Below are 21,203 nucleotides of genomic sequence, written 5' to 3' on the forward strand. Positions count from 1 at the left end.
TTCGGGGCATCGATCGTGCGTGACACAATAGCAAACGGTACTTTAGAAATCGCGACATTTTCTTAATCGGTTGCTTAACAAGTCCCAATGTATTTGGACATTGCTTAAAGCCGAGATTACCCAGATCGACACATTGATCAGCGTGCTAGAATCTTTGAAATTATCTTGACAAGCAACCGTTTCGAACACATTCGCCTCAGATGGAAAAACGATGAGTATCAAAGTAAAGCAATAGAACAGGCACGTTAGAACTCAGATTTATGCTCTTTTATGCTTGGTGATCATCGAAATAGATACAAGTGTCCGAGATCATAGACAACGACAATTGAACGTCAAACATCTTCTTGTATAGAGGATTTTACAAAGACTGCGTGCAATGTAAAAACTAGAATGGCATGCGCTTGCATGTCATGCTGCACCAGGCTTTGGCTCATCGACTCTAGGCCTAGTCTGGAATCGAAACCCTCCACCCAAACCTGCCTTATCCTTGTCATGGATCATTTGGGGTCCTCCGTCGTTGCCGGCCATCGGGTTACCTACGGTTAGAGTTTTTCCGTCGAAGCCGAACTCGATGTCGTTCTCTTTCGGACGAGGCCGGCGGTCCTGCTTCGACGGCGGGTCGCCGCTGCGCGACCGCCGGTTGCAGAACCGGCCTAGACAGCAGGCGATGGCGGACACGGCGAGGACGATCGCGAGGACCATGAACACCGTCCCGAAGGACCCGTTCGAAGAGTGGGAGTGCTGTTGGGACGGCGGCGGCGGCGGCATCGGCAAGGTGTTGGGGAACACCGTGACGGTCTGCGGCGGCGGCATTGTTATGCTGTTGGGGAACACCGTGATGGTCGGCGGTGGCGGAGGCGGGTCGCGGAGCTGTAGCACCATCTCGTGGCTGTTTGAGGACTGTGAAATGGCTAAGGGATTGGTTTTGACGTCGAGCCCCCTGTGGATTGATTGCGCTTGGTGACAAGGAATGAACGAGGTTACTTGCGAGGAGTGGACATGAATATGGTTTTCTTCAATCTGAAAGGCAGGTGCCACGTTCTTCTTTTGGGGAAAGGGACGAGGCAAAGATGGTTCTCTTGCAAGATCGTTTGGGAAGTGTTCCTTTGCGAGGAGATATGGAATTTCGCAGCCTTTTGCTTGGAGCAAGAACAATTGCATGAGCTCGTGTTTTAACAAAGGCTATATAGTTATTACAAGCTATTCACGTCACCCGCGTGCAAACCTAGTTCAATATGGATGTGGATAATCTCCGTATTGACGGACCGATCAAAATATTTTATCAAATCAAGGATGGAAGAAAACACGACCCTTTCGAGAGTCCTTATTGACGGTACGCGAGAAAAATGTACGAGGTGCATCGTCCAATAAAAAAAATGACACATCATAGATATCGATTACCGAGATCGAGCTACGCACAAAAAAAAGTTTGAAAAAAGAAAGTTACTGTGCAAACTGGTTAGCGTCGACACCAAAGGGATTTTTAAAGCAAAAATAATTGAAGATCGGATATCCGCTTGGGTTTCGATTTGCGTTTTATCTGATTCACGAAATTAGCAAGGTATTTCAACGGTTTAGAACGTTTTATCTGAGAACGGGGAAGCCTATTGATGCTTGGGCCTCGGGCCGGCATGGCACGGCCCGGCACGTTAATGGGCCGGGTCGAGCACAACACACTGTAAGGGTGGCGCAATGGACCACGAGCAGAGCCCAATAGGATCATCATGGAAAAGGAACAAGGGTCACGTGGTGAAACAATAACAAAATTAATTAATCTTGCAATTGCATCACAATCCCGACATTTGGTTTAGCTTCATATGAGGAATTGGCAATCGTAATGTTACTTGACCTGCTCGAATCGATTTAGCATATCCGCGCTTCGACTTTTCGTCGAATTCTTTTACCAGTAAGGTCGAAAATATGTCGACATGCAATTCGGCACTGGACCGAAATCCCATAAGTTCTAATTAAGTCCCGAAGTTCGGATAAATGCTTCAAATCCCATCTGATTGACCTTTTAGGATGTGATTCGTGTCGCGAGCACCTCAAATCCAAACCTAATTAGTCACGTTACTTAGATATAGCTACCCTTTTTCGAAGAAAATAAGATTTTCCGTGCAATTGCACCTGACTTAAGAGTGTGAAGACATTGATTTGCTAACGAGTTCGAGGCATCCCACGTCTTTCCTACGTTGGAACCCCTGAAAGTTCCGAGAAGGGATAATGAGACAAACGATCCCTAAATCTTGATTCAATGTGCAATGTGATTCCTGAACTTTTAATTTATTCAATGTAGTCCCTCAATTTTAGCCTGATGTCCAATATGGTTTCTGAACTTTTGGCACATATTCAATGTAGTCCTTGAACTGTATAAAAATATTCGATATAGTTCTTAAACTGCACGAGAATGTTAAATGTAGTCTCTGAACTTGAATTAACGGAATGACTATATTGAACGTTTTCATATAGTTCAGAGACTAAATTGAACATGTACTAAAAATTCATGGACCATATTATATATTGTACCAAATTTTAGGGACTATTTATGTCATTTTCCCTTCTGAAAACCATTCAAAACCCAAGAAAGGAAAAATATCAGCGGGTGCGAGATCTCTCTCTTTCTTATATATAAAAACGGAGGAGCACGAGCCCACCATTGGAGGATTTCCATGCACGCTCAGCAGCAGCAACACCAAATCACGAGAGTTGAGCGACGAGAATGGCGGGTGTTGTCGGAGACGCAGCTCCTCACGATGTTCAGTCCCTCTTGTCTTCTCCGGACAGGGACTTCCTCATCAGGAACAACGGCGATCGGGTAAACTCGATTCTCTTTTGCTTTTGCTTTTTGTAAAGGAAAAAAAGATTGCGGGTCGGCGTCCTTGTTGAAGTTCTTGTGGTCTTCTTCGTGTGGGTTATTGTTTCGCTAACTGTATCCAGTTTCGTGCGAACAATCTTGTTCTGGTGATCGGTTTTTTGAATTTCGAATCGGGGGGAATGGTCGAAAGCATTACTGATCTGGTTCTTTGTTGGGGCTTCTCTCGTCGGACTGGAAGATGCGGTTCGTGCGCCTTTTATGTTTAAGGGCGTTGGCATTGGGATGTATCTTGAGCATTTCCAGGATTTTGTGTGGTGGTCAATTGATCTTGTGTGCCTTGCTTGTTGATTGCTGCGTGAAAGAACTCAAATGAGAAATCTTCTGTCCCATATCAGGTTAAGGTCGATAGCTTGAAGGGGAAGAACGTCGGCTTGTACTTCTCCGCATCGTGGTGCGGTCCGTGCCGGCGATTCACCCCGATGCTTGTGGAGGTCTACAATGAACTTTCCTCAAGAGGTGACCTGGAAATCATTTTTATCTCCAGAGATAAGGATAAAGAGTCCTTCAGTGGATACTTTTCCAAGATGCCGTGGCTTGCGATCCCATTTACCGACTCGGAGAAGCGCGATAGCTTGAATGAATTGTTTAAGGGTAGGGGAATACCCCGCCTTGTGATTCTCGATGGCACAGGTACAGCCGTAACAGATAGCGGAGTCCAGATCGTCCTTGAGCATGGAGTGGAAGGTCACCCTTTCACTCCAGAACGCATCGAAGAGTTGAAAGACCAGGAAGAAGCTACTAGGAGAAATCAATCACTGACCTCTCTTTTGGTCCATGGATCTCGTGACTTCGTAGTTTCGTCCGATGGGAATAAGGTAAACCTTTAAAGATCTTTGATGCATTTGAAACTGATGGTCGCGTGTGCTTATGATTCGGTTTTCCATCCTCTTTTTACTTATCTAGTTATGTGGCGAAACTAGGTTCCTGTTACTGTGCTTGAAGGGAAAATTGTGGGTCTGTACTTCTCGTTGTCCACGTACGAATCATGCGTTGATTTCACGCCAAAGTTACTGGAGGTTTATGAGAAGCTGAAGGACAAAGGAGAGAGTTTTGAGATCGTTCAGATACCTCTGGATGAAGACGAAGCATCATTCAACCAATCCTTTGGAAGCATGCCATGGTTTTCATTACCATTGAAAGACAAGAAATGTGAGAAGTTGGCTAGGTACTTTGACCTATCGGCCCCACCCACTCTGGTCGTAATCGATTGGGATGGGAAGACTCTCCATTCCAACATTGCCGAAACCGTCGAAGAGCATGGCGTTGCAGCTTACCCATTCACTCCAGAGAATTTTGCAGAGCTCGCAGAGATAGAGAAGAAAAAGGGAAGAATCTCAGACTTTGGAGTCGATCTTGGTTTCAGGGGATCTAGATTTCGTCATTAAAAAGGATGGAACCAAGGTAAATTTTGTTTTTCCTCCTAGAAGCTAATGACTCAATGTCTACGATGAGGCCCTTAATATCATTATCCCTTGGTTTACATGAGCTGAGGAAAGTATTGAAACCAGGTCTATAGCTAGGAAAATCCTTTCCATATACTCAGTTTTCACGAGCCTTATCCATCTATCGGTGATTCATCTAAACGGTTGTTTGTTAACTTCGAGTGCAGATTCCGGTATTGGACTTGGTGGGGAAGACAGTCCTCCTTTACTTCTCGGCACACTGGTGCCCTCCTTGCCGTGCATTCCTGCCTGTGCGTACGGAGGCATACGAAAAGATCAAGGCCACAGACAATGCCTTTGAGTTGATCTTCATCTCCAGCGACAAGGACCAAACTGCCTTCCATGATTATTTTGCTCAGATGCTGTGGCTGGCGCTCCCCTTTGGCGACGAGAGGAAGAAATCCCTGAAACGCAAATTCAAGGTCAGGGGGATCCCCATGCTTGTAGCCATCGGCCCGATGGGGCGGACGATGACTAAAGAAGCAAGGGCTCTTATATCGGAGCACGGGGCTGATGCTCATCCTTTTACTGCTGAACATCTCGAGAAGTTAGAGGAAAAGTCGACTAAGAATGAGCCGGATGAAGGAGGAGATGAAGACGATGAAGCAGCTGAGGAGGAGGCAAAGGAAGGAGGAGATGCCAAAGAAGGATGAGTCTGTCTGTGATGGTAATAGGTCCTCTGTTATATCATAGTTGATATATTTTGTGACAATGGAAAGTTAATTTGCCAAAGTCTCGCTTTGATAATGTCATGCTCCCGGAACGCGGGTCGCTAGTCGTTTTAAGGAAGAGCGATCGGAAAAAACAAGATGGAAAAAGCGCTGCAAAAGAAAGTTCATTCCTTGTCGATACTTGATAGTGATGCTACAAGTGCGATCGGAAGATTCGTCCTTCGAGACCATACAAGTGCCCCGTAGTGAATTGACATTTGGGATAGTATCTTATTCTTGGTTGATTTAGGATCGACATGTCTTTTCTAGAAAAGAAATATTTCTTTTTCGTCATTTGTATATTAATTGGCGAAAATGTCGAGCTAATGCATATTAAATTATCAAAGGGTCACTTCGATTGGAAAATAGGCAACACAACTAGCTCGTTCTGCAGAATTACATCAGGAAAGGATATGGAAAAATGACACAAATAATTCATGAATTTTAGGCCAATGTATAATATAGTCTCTGAACTTTAACCCAACGTGCAATATGGTCCCCGAACTTTTAATTTGTTCAATGTCGTCCTGAACTTTTGGTACATGTTCAATTTAGTTCCTGAACTGTATGAAAATGTTCAATGTAGTTCTTCTATTAATTCATATTTGGGAACAACATTGAACATTTTCATATAGTTCAGGGACTATATTGAACATGTACCAAAGTTTAAGGACTGTTTGGGTCATCATCCCAAAGGATATTAATGAGCCTTTGTCTATTTATAAGTACAAAAGCTGAAAAAAAAATTAATAGAGAATGAAAAGTGCGATTTGAATAATTATCAATAAGAATCCTAAATATAATTGGATGTACAGAAGTAGAATAATTGTAGAAGTAATAAGATATTTTACGAAATAAGATGATATTTATATCAACCATTTTAAGTTATCAATTTATCTATCATTTAGTATTAATATCGTTGTTATTCATCTTGTAGTAAACGTCGATTGTGTCGGAATCTTTTTCTTTTTTAAGTTTTAGATCTCTCTTTTGGAGAGTCTGATGGAGGATGGATGTCCATCGAGATTGAACTATTATAATTTCATTTTTATTTTCAAGATCACAATGTTATAATAGAAAAGAAAATCGACGTCATCACATTACATAGAACCGTTTACGTCACATTACATGTTATGCTATAATGAGATGATTATGATTTTTTGGATGTCTATTTAGGTTTTGTTTGTTTTCGCGAAAAATGAATGATTCAAAGAATGTGTTCCTATAACCGATCGTTTGTATCGCTTAAAATAATTAGCTAATAAAAATATTTTCATTATCGGCAATAATTTGCGCCAAATATATTTATGGGCGATGAAAGTAATTTTTGTTCGTTCATATTTTCAAATCGTTCCTTTTTTGCGAATAACGTGGATCAAAAAACTTTAGTCACCGGTGCCATGAATTTCCAGTCTCCTCCTCCCTTCTTCAAAGTTTAGTTTGATCTCAATGAGTGTGAACACCAAAAGGATGAGATCAAAGACCAATTTGCTTTCATGTACGTACCCGGTCTAAACAAGAATAATTGCGTTACGGGTCGCCACAGACACATCAGCGCGCGATCATTCCATGATGTCTTCCATTTCGATTGTGCTCATCTGACATAATTTATTTTATTATTACGGAGGTCGTTTTCCAACCGCTCTTTCATGTTCTTTTCTTCTTTAGCTCCTTTTACTAACGATAACACATCATTGGTCGCTAAGTTTCGCATGATACTTTGCAATTTCCCCCTTCTCATCCCCCTAATTGTTGAGGATTTTGGATTTTATAGAATTTTCGATTTTCAAAATTATCATTTGGAGTGATTCTTTTCTTGAGCTGCTTCTTCTTCTTCTTCTTTATCTTTATCTTATTTTTTATTTTCCCTTTGAATTATATAGATTAATCGCGACGATATTACAATATTTTCAATTACAATTACTGTTTATTTGGATTAAGATTAAGAGGGCCCATTATTTTTTTTTCAATTATCATTTGGAGTAATTCTTTTCTTTAACTATCCATGTCAACTCAAGGAATTCGTATTCGTCTTTTTCTTGTCTATGATTTGTCTCTTGATTAGATAGATTAATTACGACATTTTTACCATTTTTACGTGCCCGGTCTAAACAAGAATAATTGCGTTACACGTCGCCACATACACATCAGCGCTCGATCATTCCATGATGTCTTCTATTTCAATTGTGCTCATTTGACATAATTTATTTTATTAGTACGGATGTCATTTTCCAACCGCTTTTTCATGTTCTTTTCTTCTTTAGCTCCTTTTACTAACAATAACACTTCCATGGTCGCTAAGTTTCGCATGATACTTTCAATTTCCCCCTTCTCATCCTCCGAATTGTTGCGGATTTTGGATTTTATAGAATTTTCAATTTTCAAAATTATCATTTGGAGTGATTCTTTTCTTGTGCTGCTTCTTCTTCTTCTTTATCTTTTTCTTATTTTTTATTTTCCCTTTGAATTATATAGATTAATCGCGACGATATTACAATATTTTAAATTACAATTACTGTTTCTTTGGATTAAGATTAAGAGGGCCCATTAATTTTTTTTTCAATAATCATTTGGAGTAATTCTTTTCTTTAACTATCCATATCAACTCAGGGAATTCGTATTCATCTTTTTCTTGTCTATAATTTTTCTGTTGATTAGATAGATTAATCGTGACATTTTTACCATTTTTACGTGCCCGATCTAAACAAGAATAATTGCGTTACACGTCGCCACAGACACACCAGCGCGCGATCATTCCATGATGTCTTCTATTTCAATTGTGCTCATCTGACATAATTTATTTTATTTGTACGGAGGTCGTTTTCCAACCGCTCTTTCATGTTCTTTTCTTCTTTAGCTCCTTTTACTAACGATAACATGTCCTTGGTCGCTAAGTTTCGCATGATACTTTGCAATTTCCCCCTTCTCATCCTCCGAATTGTTGCGGATTTTGGATTTTATAGAATTTTCGATTTTCAAAATTATCATTTGGAGTGATTCTTTTCTTGAGCTGCTGCTTCTTCTTCTTCTTTATCTTTATCTTATTTTTTATTTTCCCTTTGAATTATATAGATTAATCGCGATGATATTACAATATTTTTAATTACAATTACTGTTTATTTGGATTAAGATTAAGAGGGCCCATTAATTTTTTTTTTCAATTATCATTTGGAATAATTCTTTTCTTTAACTATCCATATCAACTCAAGGAATTCGTATTCATCTTTTTCTTGTCTATGATTTTTCTCTTGATTAGATCGACCTCCTAATTATTGCAAATTAGTCTCGACCTCCTAATTATTGCGAATTCCGAATTTTACATAATTCATCATTTATGATTTTTATCTCGATTGAACAGATCAATCACGAAAATTTTACATTTTTTCCAAATTCAAACGGGCGGGGCGAGAGGGGTGAAGTATGAAAATAATCAAGATTTAACTTGCCATAACCTCGAGAGGGTGAAAATTGAAATTCCTTGCAAAGCTTCAAACGTGTGGAGACTAAAGACGCGGCTTCTTGGGGCGGAAGCAAGGAATGATGGCAAAAGGGGGTAAATAGAAAGAAAAATAAAATAAGAAAAAATGAAGACTAAGATTTGCTGACGTGTCGGAGGCATCCTCGTCGTCTTGTCTTTCCTTCCCATGTTGGAGCCCACTTCCCGAGATGGCCATCAACCTTGGCTTGCGTCCAAAAGTCCCCAGGAAGTCACCGGAAATTTATATCTGCATGCCCGACATTTTTTCTGTCTACTGCGTAAACGGAGGAGCAGGAGCCCACCATTGGAGGATTCTCAGGCACCCTCACCCTCAGCAAACAATACCCTTGAGCACAGGACGGGAGCGAGAAGCGAAGCGGCGAGGATGTCGGACGTCGTCGGAGGCGGGGCTTCTTCTCGCTATGTTCAGTCCCTCCTGTCTTCTCCGGACAGGGACTTCCTCGTCCGGAACAACGGCGATCAGGTGAAGCTCGGTTCTCTTTTTTACTTTTGCTCTTCGGAAAAGGGGAAAAGGAATCGTGGGTTGGCGTCCTTGTTGAAGTTCTCGGGGGCTTGCGTGCGAGTTGCTTCGCTGACGACCCAGTTTCGCGCGAGGAATTCTTGTTCTGGTGATCGGTTTTTTTGAAATTTCGAATCCGGGGGGAATGGGGGAGAGCGTTACTGATCTGATTCTTTGTTGGTGCTTCTCCCTGTTGGATTTGAAGATGTGGTCCGTGCGCCTTTTAAGTTTAAATGCGGATGTTCTTTGCTGGGAGTCTGTGATTGCGAAGCCGTCGGTTTGTGATGGCTAAAGCTGGCGAATTCAGTTCAAGATAAGCTAATTTGTTCTGATCTTGGATCATCATTTTTCGAGTGCTTTATATTTGTTTCCTTCAGAAACTGGATGATTGGTAAATGATGCATTACTTGTTAAAGAAAGATATGTACTTAGAGTCGTGTGTACTCGGTGTATATGAATTCGATATTGCTATAAAGTAATACTCTTTAGTATAAATGCTCACACCTTCAATGTGGTATACTTGTTTTGGTCGACGGGACGAGACTGCTAATTTGCGAGCAAATTAACGAGTAGTGCTTAAGGGAAGTGCTTGTCTAGTTGGCATTTGGATGTATCTTGAGCATTTTCAGGATTTCGTGTGGTGGTCAATTGATCATCTAGTGTGCCTTGCTTGCTGATTACTGTATGAAAGAACTCAAATTAGGAACATCTTTTGTCCTATATCAGGTTAAGGTTGATAGCTTGAAGGGGAAGAAGATCGGCTTGTACTTCTCCGCGTCGTGGTGCGGTCCGTGCCAGCAGTTCACCCCGATGCTTGTGGAGGTGTACAATGAACTCTCCCCAAGAGATGACCTGGAAATCACTTTTATCTCTGCAGATGAGGATGAAGAGTCCTTCAATGGATACTTTTCCAAGATGCCATGGCTTGCAATCCCGTTTTCTGACTCGGAGAAGCGTGATAGCTTGGATGAATTGTTTGAGATCAGTGGAATACCCCACCTTGTGATTCTCGATAGCACAGGTACAGTCTTAACAGATAGCGGAGTTGAGATCGTCCGCGAGTATGGAGTGGAAGGTCACCCTTTCACTCCAGAACGCATCAAAGAATTAAAAGAGCAGGAAGCTGCTGCTAGGAGAAATCAATCATTGACCTCTCTTTTGGTTCATGGATCTCGTGACTTCGTAGTTTTGTCCAATGGGAATCAGGTAAGCCTAAAAAGATCTTCAATGCATTTGAAACTGATGGTTGCATGCTTATGATTCGGTTTTCCATCCCCCTTTTACTAATCTAGTTATGTGGCCAAGCTAGGTTCCTGTTACTGAGCTTGAAGGGAAAACTGTGGGTCTGTACTTCTCGTGGTCTGTGCTCAGATCATGCGCTGATTTCACGCCAAAGTTACTGGAGGTTTATGAGAAATTGAAGGCCAAAGGAGAGAGCTTTGAGATCGTTCAGATACCTCTCGATGACGATGAAGAATCATTCAACCAATCCTTTGGAAGCATGCCATGGTTTTCATTACCATTGAAAGACAAGAAATGTGAGAAGTTGGCTATGTACTTTGAGCTGTCGACTCTACCCACTCTGGTCATAATCGGTCAGGATGGGAAGACTCTCCATTCCAACGTCGCAGAAACCATTGAAGAGCATGGCGTTGCAGCTTACCCATTCACTCCAGAAAAGTTTGCAGAGCTCGCAGAGATAGAGAAGAAAAGGGAAGAATCTCAGACCTTGGAGTCGATCTTGGTTTCAGGGGATCTGGATTTCGTCATTGGAAAGGATGGAACCAAGGTAAATTTGTTCTTTCACCTAGAAGCTAATGACTTGGAATTTTTAATGTCTCCATTGAGGCCCCAAATATTGTTGTCCCTCGGGTTACTTGAGCTGAGGAAAGGATTGAAACCAGGTCTATAACCAGGAAAATCCGTTCCATTTATGCAGTTTTCACGTGCCTTATCCATCGATTGGTGGTTCATCTAAAAGGTTGTTTCTTAACTTTGAGTGCAGATTCCTGTATCGGACTTGGTAGGAAAGACTGTCCTCCTTTACTTCTCGGCACACTGGTGCCCTCCTTGCCGTGCATTCCTGCCGGTGCTTAAAGAAGCATACGAAAAGATCAAGGCCACAGACAATGCCTTTGAGTTGATCTTCATCTCCAGCGACGAGGACCAAACTGCTTTCGACGATTATTTTGCTGAGATGCCGTGGCTGGCGCTCCCCTTTGGTGACGAGAGGAAGAAATTCCTGAGTCGCAAATTCAAGGTCGAGGGGATCCCCATGCTCGTAGCCATAGGCCCAACGGGCCGGACGGTGACTAACAAAACAAGGGATCTTATAATGGAACACGGGCCTGATGCTTATCCTTTTACCGCCGAACATCTCAAGAAGTTAGAGGAAAAGTTCAAGGAAAGTATAAAAGGCTGGCCAGAGAAGTTGAAGCATCCTTTGCATGGAGAGCACGACCTCGTTCCTGCTCAGAGGAGAATGTACACTTGTGATGGCTGCGATGAGGCAGGGGAGGTGTGGTCGTATTATTGCGAGGAGTGCGGTTTTGATCTCCATCCAAAATGTGCTGTTGGAGAAGAGAAAGCGACTAAAAACGAGCCGGATGAAGACAATGAAGCAGCTGGGGTGGAGGCAAAGGAAGGAGGAGATGCCAAAGAAGGATGGGTCTGGTCCATTTGGTTCAATTTTTTCAAGGGGCTTTGTGAAAATGCAAAGGACTTCATCCTAAAGGGCATTGGGGAAACACAAAAACTGTTTGGTAAATTATGCTTTGGGAAGCAACTTTAAGAGAAATGCCATTTGATTGAAACACATTTGAAAAGTCCTTAGGCTGACCAATTTAAGCTTTTTAATTTTTTTAAAAATTAGAAAAAAACGATAACCGCAATTTATACAATTTGAATATGAACATATTAACAGATTTATAAAAGTGAGAAAATTACATTTATTTTCTGGTTAAAAAAATCAAACTCGACGAATATAACAATGTATTCAAAATATCAACACATTTTAAGGTGCAAGGATGCATTGTGACAATCAACTATAATTGCTCAATCTTACACAGCAAAACACCACTAACTATTAGAAATCTCAGGACCCAATGTTGCAGTTTTTTCAATCTCAATTACAGTCAACACACTAACCATGCTCATTTAAAAGTTTTTTCCATTCTCAAGCTGCAACACCGCTCATATCTCACATCGATCTCAAGGTGCATATATGCATCGTTAAAATCGACTCAAAGTTACACAGCAAACATCAATCATTAACTAGAAATAGAAATTGATTCTGCAGCAAACTAAAATTTCATTGATTGACATGAACTGATTACATCAAGGGTCAAGAAACAAAAATTGTACAGCTAAAATGATCCTCCCATCTATTCTGGAATCTCATAAAAGAGTCTATGGCTGGGAAACTACTCCCTCAGCTTGGCATGACGGAACTTGAGCCTATGACCCGCACTGCAGTGAAGCCCATTATTGCCATTGGTTCCAACTCTTGAATTGCATCAACGGCGCTAATCGAACTAGTCAAGTGAGGCCTCAGTACACCAATTGTTTCCTTGATCTTCGATTGCTACAGAACACGTACATAATTAAAGGCTGGATGAAACATCGCATGCTAAGTTTGTGCTACCGCTAGTTACTTTGTTAAAAGGGCAGGGAAAGATTGCACGCCGAGCCTCTGTACAAAGCAAGAGACCGGGAATACCCCCCTAACTACTCATCACAATCAATTCATAGCATTCAAACAACTAACTCATTCGCATTATTCACTTCAAGAAACTGACTCATTCGTCACCACAGCACTTCAAGCTTACACATACCTCTTCTCCACCAATTGGAATTTTATGGGGACACACGAAAAGAAAATTCTAGGCAACGTTGAAAAAGAGCAGCAAGTAAACATTGATGAACCCCGAACAGGATGGAACGATAAGTGTACCTATTTCAGCAGCTATAACAAGCAACAATCAATCAAAACTGCAATCAATCAGAACGACAAGTTATGTTTTGATGAACCCAGAAGCGCACAGAACTCTACTCAACACGGACTCAAACTCACAGTCAACAGCCTCACTACCTTCTCTCTGGCGCGCTTAAAAATGGGTTCTTGTTTCTTAATACAAAGAGACTACGAAAAGCACAGATCTAAGCAATCAAAAGCAAAGCCACCGCTCCACCGGTGATGGCAAGCGGGGTCGGCGCCTCAGCGATGGCCGTTGACCCTCGCCATAACTGAGAGGGTTGCGGTCCTCTCTCGGTAGGCCCCTGCCTCTAGTAGACGAGGGTCGTTGGCGACCTTGCTTGCCATCACCGTCGCCCCACCGGCGATAGGGCAACGTTCACAGGTGAGAGGGCTTGCTGGAATATTTAAAAAAAATTATCTTCTTAAGTTTTAATCTAATTTAACTAAAACTTAGTTTAAAATTTTTCTTTGGACAAAAATGCCCTTGACCGGCTGGAATATTTAGTCGGCTGGAGAGGTTAGGCCCTTATTTGAAACTGTTATAGCCACTTTAGGCTCTTATTTGAGAAATAGAGGACACCCCATGCCCTTATTTGAAATAATGTCCACTTTAAGCCCTTATTTGAGAAAATAATGGCACTTCATGCTCTTATTTAGAACCCATTGGAAAATAGGCAACGCAAGTAGCTCATTGTGCATAATTACATCAGGAAAGGATATTAATAAGCCTCTGTCTATTAACAAAAAGGCCACCCACCAATATGTACAAAAGATGAAAAAAGAAATTAATAGAGAACGAAAAGTGCGACTTGAATAATTTTCAATAAGAATATTAAGGGTCTGTTTGGTAACGTTTCTGTTCCTGAGAACAATTTCTGTTCGGGAATAGTTTTTTCTAATTCTGTTCCCAGCAACAGTTTCTGAGCAAAAAAATGCATTTGATAACCTCACAAAATACCTATTCTCGGAATAAAAAATGAACAGTGCATTTGGTACGACTTTAAAAATTTATACTCCCAATTTTGTCATTTAATTATGAAGTGTGAGTGAAGACTCAACAATTCTTTATGTTTGGATAAAATTAGACTAGAAATAAAATCAAAATATATTATGATATAAAATTGGATTACTCCTTATAGACAAAGCAAATACCAGATGGTGGTCAAGGAAATTGCAGTTTAGGATTAGGGTTTGGAGTTTGGGTTTTAGGGTTTCGGGTTTGGAGTTTTGGGGTTTTAGAATTTGGGGTTTAGGATTTGGGGTTTATGATTTTATGATTTAGGTTTTAGGGTTTGGGGTTTAGTGTTTCGGGTTTAGAGTTTGGGGTTTTGGGGTTTAGGGTTTTAGGGATTCGGGTTTTGGGGTTTGAGTATAGGGTTTAGAGTTTAGAGTTTAGTATTTCGGGTTTGGGGTTTTGCGGTTTAGGATTTTAGGATTTAGGGTTTGGGGTTTTGGGGTTCGGGTTTTGGGTTTTAGGGTTTGGGTTTTGGGTCTAGGGGTTTAGGGTTTTAGAGTTTCAGGTTTCGGGTTTTAGGTTTAGGGCTTTAGTGTTTAGGTATTGAGATTTAAGATTTTGGATTTTAGAATTTAGAGAATATATTTGGAACAAAATCAAGAAGCGGATTATTTTTACTTCTTGATTCTATTCCAAATTTACTTCTTAGCCACTTTTTTATTCCGGGGAACAAAAAAATTGACTGACGTTATCAAATGAATTTCTGTTCTTTTTTTGTTTCGGGGAACAAAAGAATAGAAAATCAGAGAATGTGGAGCGTCACCAAACATGCCCTAAATATAACTGGATGTACAGAAGTAGAATAATCGTAGAAGTAATAAGATATTTTACGAAATAAGATGATATTTATATCAACCAATTTAAGTTGTCAATTTATCTATCATTTAGTATTAATATCGTTGTTATTCATCTTAGAGTAAATATCGATTGTGTCGGAATCTTTTTTTTTTTTTGGAGTTTTAGATTTCTCTTTTTGAGAGTATGATGTAGGATGGATGTCCATCGAGATTGAACTATTATAAATTCATTTTTATTTTCAAGATCACAGTGTTATAATAGAAAAGAAAAATCGCCGTCATCACATTACATAAAATCGCCGACATCACATTACATGTCATGCTATGATGAGATGATTATGATTTTTCGGATGTGTACTTAGGTTCTGTTCGTTTTCGCGAAAAATAAATGATTCGAATAACATGTTCCTAAAATCGATCGTTTGCATCGCTCAAAATAATTAGCCAATAGAAAATATTTTCATTATCGGCAATAATTCATGCCAAACATTTTTGTGGGTGATGAAAATATTTTTCGTTCGTTCATTTTTCTAAATCGTTCCTTTTCTACGAAACGGATGGATCAGAAAACTTTAGTCACCGATGCCATGAATTTCAGATCTCCTCCTCCCTTCTTTTCAAAGTTTAGTATTATCTCAAAGAGTGTGAACACCAAAAGGATGAGATCAAAGACCAATTTGCTTTCATGTACGTGCCTGGGCTAAACAAGAATAATCGCGTTACACGTAGCCATGGACATGTCAGCACGCGATCAATCCATGATGTCTTCTATTTTAATTGTGCTCATCCGACATAGTTTATTTTATTAGTACGAAGGTCATTTTCCAACCACTCTTTCACGTTCTTTTCTTCTTTAGCTCATTTTTTACTAACGATAACACATCCTTGGTTGCTAACCATTCTGTTCGTCCGTAACTGGTTTTTGTTCCCGTAATCGTTTGGACCAAAAACCCGTTTGTAACGCAATTTCTTTTTTTATTTCCGAATAAGTTTGCTTCCAAACTGATTTAAAACCGTAAATGAGAACCAAAAAAGTTGGTTTTTCATTTTGGAACAAAAGTGAGAACCATTTATGAGGAATTCATTTTCTTCAACACATATATTCATATGGAAGTCACGATCTTTGAGGTGAGAAAAAAAAGCAAAAAATCAAAATTTCAAAACTTAACAGAATGGTTTAGAATCATGGCTACCCACTTTCAATGAAATTTAAATTTTTTAGGTACCGAAAAAAAAAAAAATAAATAAAAATAAAAATTTCAAAATTTCACAAAATGGTTTAGAAAGCTTATGGCCACCCACTTTAAGCAAAATTTAATTTTTTTAGTTGCCAAAAAAATAAAAATTCTAAAATTTAAAAACTTACAGAATATCTTAGAATATTTGCCACCAATTTGATCGAAATTTTATTTTTTAGGTGCGAAAAAATAAAAAAAGCAAAAATCAAAATTTCAAAACTTCAAGAATAATCTAGAATACTTGTGGCCATCCACTTTGAGTGAAATTTAAATTTTTTAGGTGCGAAAAAAATAAAAAAATAAAAATTTCGAAACTTCACGTAATAGCTTAAAATACATGTGCCACCCACTTTGAGTGAAATTTAAATTTTTTATATGCCAAAAAAAATAAAAATAAGCAAAAAAGTAAAATTTCAAAACTTTACAGAATGGCTTAAAATACCGTGGCCACCCACTTTGAGCGAAATTTTATTTTTTAGGTACCGAAAAAAAAAAAAAAACAGAAAAAAATAAAAATTTCAAAACTTCACAAAATGGCTTAGAATACTGTGGCCATCCACTTTGCGAAATTTAATTTCTTTTAGGTGCCGAAAAATATAAAAAATAAAAACTTCACGTAATTGCTTAGAATGCCTGTGGCCACCACTTTGAGTGAAATTTAATTTTTTTAGGTGTCGAAAAAAATAAAAATAAGCAAAAAGAAAATTTTCAAAACTTCATAGAGTGGCTTAGAATACATGTGGCCATCCACTTTGAGTGAAATTTAATTTTCTTTAGGAACCAAAAAAATCAAAAATACCATTTGGGCACCTAAAAAAATTAAATTTTACTCAAAGTGGGTGGCTAGAGGTATTGTAAGTCATTATGTGAAGTTTTGAAATTTTTGATTTTTTATGTTTTTGTTCACCTAAAAAAATTAAAATTTCACTCAAAGTGGATGGCCACATGTATTCTAAGTCATTCTGTGAAGTTTTGAAATTTTTGATTTTTTTTCACCTCCAAAATTAAAATTTCACTCAAAGTGTGTGGCCACACGTATTCTAAGCCATTCAGTAAAGTTTTGAAATTTTTGAGTTTTTGAATTTTTTTGGGCATCTTAAAAATTTAAATTTCACTCAAAGTGGTGGCCACATGTATTCTAAACTATTCTCAAGTGAAGTTTTGAAATTTTTGATTTTTTGATTTTTTTGGGCACCTAAAAATTTAAATTTCACTAAAAGTGGGTAGCCACAGTATTCTAAGCAATTCATGAAGTTTTGAAATTTTGATTTCTTGATTTTTTTTGAAAATTCAATGATTTCTGTTTTCCGAAATCTAAATTTTTTTTATTTTTCGACATTTTGATGATTTTTTCTGGAATTTTTCAATTTTTTGGGATTTTCTGAATTTTTTTAAAGATTTTTAGAAATTTTTTGGGATTTTCTGGAATTTTTCAATTTTTCGGATTTTTTATTATTTTTATTCCATTTCTAAAAAAATGGAATTTTGTTCCTGAAATAGAATTTTCTGTTGTTTATCAAACGGGTTTTTATTTCGGAAATAGAAATTTTTTGTTATCAAAAGGGGTTTCGTTCTAGAAATAGAAATTTTTGTCATTATCAAACGGGTTTTTTTTCTCGTAACTCATCTCAGCAAAATAGAAAAATCTATTTCTGCTTAACTCATTGAACAGTAATGGTTAATATCCAAATAGGTGAAATGCTTTCTCATTTTAAAATCTCTTAATATCTTCTGCACAATAATTTGGTTGGCTAATTGGTAAACGGATGCAACTCTTCATTTTAATCTGCAAATAGTTGAAATGTCATTTCTTCTTGAAATCTTTTAATTTCCTCTGCTTGGAAATTTGGTTGACTAATTGGTAAATAGATACAACAAACACTGCATGGCAATGTATTGAGATGACTGTTGGTCGATGATATTTTAGTTTTCATCTTTGAGCATGGAAATTATGGCAGGATGATATTCTAGAAAGTGTATATTCTAAATCGTAAGGTTTATGACGTACTAGGTTGATCTTCTATTAAGAGCGTGTTTGTTTCACGAAAAATGTAACGTTTTTTGGAAAATATTTTCCGGAAAATCATTTTCTAGGAAAATAGTTAGTTTTCCTTTGTTTGGTGATATGTTATCAAAAACATTTGCTGGTATTTGAATCTCATTTAGAAAATGATTTTAATACCATGATTTTATCTCAGGCAAATTTTTTTAATATTTTTATTTTTAAAAATAAAAAGAAAGAAAAGAAAAGAAAATAAAGAAAAGAATAAAATATTAAAAAAATATAGAGAAGTAATTCCGGAATATGTTTTCACCTTCTTAGATTAGGGAAATCAGTTTCCTAATATTATATTCCAGAATGATAACAATTCTGTTCCGGAATGAGATCTATTTCTGGTTCCTGGATGAGTTTCTGAGAAAAAAAACCCGTTTGATAATGACAAAAATTTCTATTTCTAGAATAAACACATTTGATAACAAAGACAAAATTTCTATTTCTTGAAATAAAAACCCGTTTGATAAACAAAGAAAATTCTATTTCAGAACAAAATTCCATTTTTTAGAAATGGAATAAAAATAATAAAAAATCCGAAAAATTCATAAAAATCTTTAAAAAAATTCAGAAAATCCCAAAAATTGAAAAATTCCAGAAAAAATCATCAAAATGTCGAGAAAATAAAAAAATTTAGATTTCGGAAAATAGGAAATTTGTCGAATTTTTTTAAAAAATCAAGAAATCAAAAATTTCAAAACTTCACGAATTGCTTAGAATACCTATCGCCACCCACTTTTAGTGAAATTTAAATTTTTTAGGTGCCCAAAAAATCAAAAATCAAAAAATTCAAAACTTCACAGAATAGTTTAGAATACATGTGCCACCCACTTTGAGTGAAATTTAAATTTTTAAGGTGCCCAAAAAATTCAAAAACTCAAAAATTTCAAAACTTTACAGAATGGCTTAGAATACCGTGGCCACCCACTTTGAGTGAAATTTTAATTTTGGAGGTGAAAAAAGCAAAAATCAAAAATTCAAAAATTCATTAGAATGACTTAGAATACATGTGGCCATCCACTTTGAGTGAAATTTAAATTTTTAGGTGAAAAAAACATAAAAATCAAAATTTCAAAACTTCAGAATGACTTACAATACTCTAGCCACCCACTTTGAGTAAAATTTAATTTTTTTTAGATGCCCAAATGGTATTTTTGTTTTTTTTTTTTTTTTGGTTCCTAAAGAAAATTAAATTTCACTAAAAGTGGATGGCCACATGTATTCTAAGCCACTCTGTGAAGTTTTGAAAATTTTTCTTTTTGCTTATTTTTATTTTTTCGACACCTAAAAAAAATTAAATTTCACTCAAAGTGGGTGGCCATAGGTATTCTAAGCAATTATGTGAAGTTTTTTATTTTTTTATTTTTTTCGGCACTTAAAAAAATTTAAATTTCTCTTAAAATGAATGGCCACAGGTATTCTAAGCCATTTTGTGAAGTTTTGAAATTTTTTATTTTTTTTTATTTTTTTCGGCACCTAAAAAAATAAAATTTTGCTCAAAGTGGGTGGCCACAGGTATTTTAAGCCATTCTATAAAGTTTTGAAATTTTTACTTTTTTGCTTATTTTTATTTTTTTTGGCATATAAAAAATTTAAATTTCACTCAAAGTGGGTGGCCACAGGTATTTTAAGCTATTCTGTGAAGTTTTGAAATTTTTTATTTTTTTAATTTTTTCGGCACCTAAAAAAATTTAAATTTCATTCAAAGTGGATGGCCACAAGTATTCTAAGCCATTCCGTGAAGTTTTGAAATTTTTGATTTTTTGCTTTTTTTATTTTTTTGGCACCTAAAAAATAAAATTTCGCTCAAATTGGGTGGCCACATGGTATTCTAAGATATTTTGTGAAGTTTTTAAATTTTAGAATTTTTTATTTTTTTTTGGCAACTAAAAAAATTAAATTTTGCTCAAAGTAGGTGACCATAGGTTTTCTAAGCCATTTTGTGAAATTTTGAAATTTTTTATTTTTATTTATTTTTTTCGGTACCTAAAAAATGTAAATTTCAATCGAAAGTGGGTAGCCACGATTCTAAACCATTCTGTTAAGTTTTGAAATTTTTGATTTTGCTTTTTTTTTCTCACCTCAAAGATCGTGACTTCCATATGAATATGTGTGTTGAAGAAATTGAATTCCTCGTAAATGGTTCTCACTTTTGTTCCGTAAATGAAAAACCAACTTTTTTTGGTTCTCATTTCTAGTTTCGTAATCAGTTTTGGAAGCAAACTTGTCTCGGAAATAGAAAAATGAAATTGCGTTACCAAACGGGTTTCCTGGTCCAAAAGCTCGATTCGGAACAAAAACCAGCCTGGATGTAACTGCACGGTTTCATGCAAGCACCTAAGTTTCGCATGGTACTTTTCAATTTCCCCTTTTTCGCCTCCCTGCAAATTAGTCTCATCCTCCTAATTGTTGCGGATTTTGGATTTTATAGAGTTTTGGATTTTCAAAATTATCATTTGGAGTGATTCTTTTTGTTGCGGAAGCAAGCGATCGAACACTAAATTTGACAGAATAAGAAAATAAATCAAACACCAGATTTATGTGGTTCGGTCGTAGTGACCAACGTCAACGGGGAGAGCAGTATGAAATTTCACTATAGAGCGATACAACAGAGATTACAACTACACTCGAGTCACTCAAACACTCTCAGTGTTTCCTAAGCCTCAATTACACCCAATAACTCACGCGATATTTAGCCAAACAATTCCTTACGAAATAATCTCTCAATCTCGCGAAGGAATTATATATAAATCTTACCACAAGATTTAATCGCTACAAACGCTCGGAAACTTTCAAAGTGTAATTCATTAGCAGAAACTTATTTTTGATGATCTTCGCAAATAACATCCCTTTTTATTTATAGGCAATAATTGGATCAAAATTAGGAAATCTCTTTTTAGGAAATCTTCTTCAATTTGGAAACCTTTTCCAACTAGGAAACCATTCAATCAGGAAACCTATTCAAAATAGAAAATATACTTGAATTAGGAAACTTTCATTGTTGGGCTCAAAATCGAGACATAATTATAACAATCTCCACATTGGCTTGACGTTTGAGCCAAGTCACAATCGTTTTGATAAAATCTGAATTTTGCTACT

General features: G+C 37.4%; 1 protein-coding gene, 1 long non-coding RNA gene and 1 pseudogene across 2 annotated transcripts; 1 reads left to right on the forward strand and 2 right to left on the reverse strand.

Annotated features, from left to right (window-relative positions):
• Nucleotides 1-245: 245 nt before the first annotated feature.
• LOC115686268 (uncharacterized) lies at nucleotides 246-1,021 on the reverse strand. Its single transcript, XM_030611493.2, has one exon. It carries the CDS (start codon nucleotides 880-882, stop codon nucleotides 409-411), a length of 474 nt encoding a protein of 157 aa, XP_030467353.2. The 5' UTR covers nucleotides 883-1,021; the 3' UTR covers nucleotides 246-408.
• A 1,621-nt stretch (nucleotides 1,022-2,642) lies between these two features.
• Nucleotides 2,643-11,840, forward strand: LOC115686265 (uncharacterized; annotated as a pseudogene).
• Nucleotides 11,841-12,315: 475 nt separating this feature from the next.
• On the reverse strand, nucleotides 12,316-13,203 carry LOC130138602 (uncharacterized). The gene is made up of 2 exons (XR_008816956.1): nucleotides 12,859-13,203; nucleotides 12,316-12,608 (listed from the first exon to the last, which is right to left on the reverse strand). It is a non-coding gene; the product is annotated as an uncharacterized LOC130138602 (long non-coding RNA).
• Nucleotides 13,204-21,203: the final 8,000 nt, after the last annotated feature.

The sequence above is a fragment of the Syzygium oleosum genome, unplaced genomic scaffold (genome assembly GCF_021117445.2).
Source record: "Syzygium oleosum isolate NSW1041296 unplaced genomic scaffold, Sole_v2.1 Sole_v2.01, whole genome shotgun sequence".
Lineage (NCBI taxonomy): Eukaryota > Viridiplantae > Streptophyta > Magnoliopsida > Myrtales > Myrtaceae > Syzygium > Syzygium oleosum.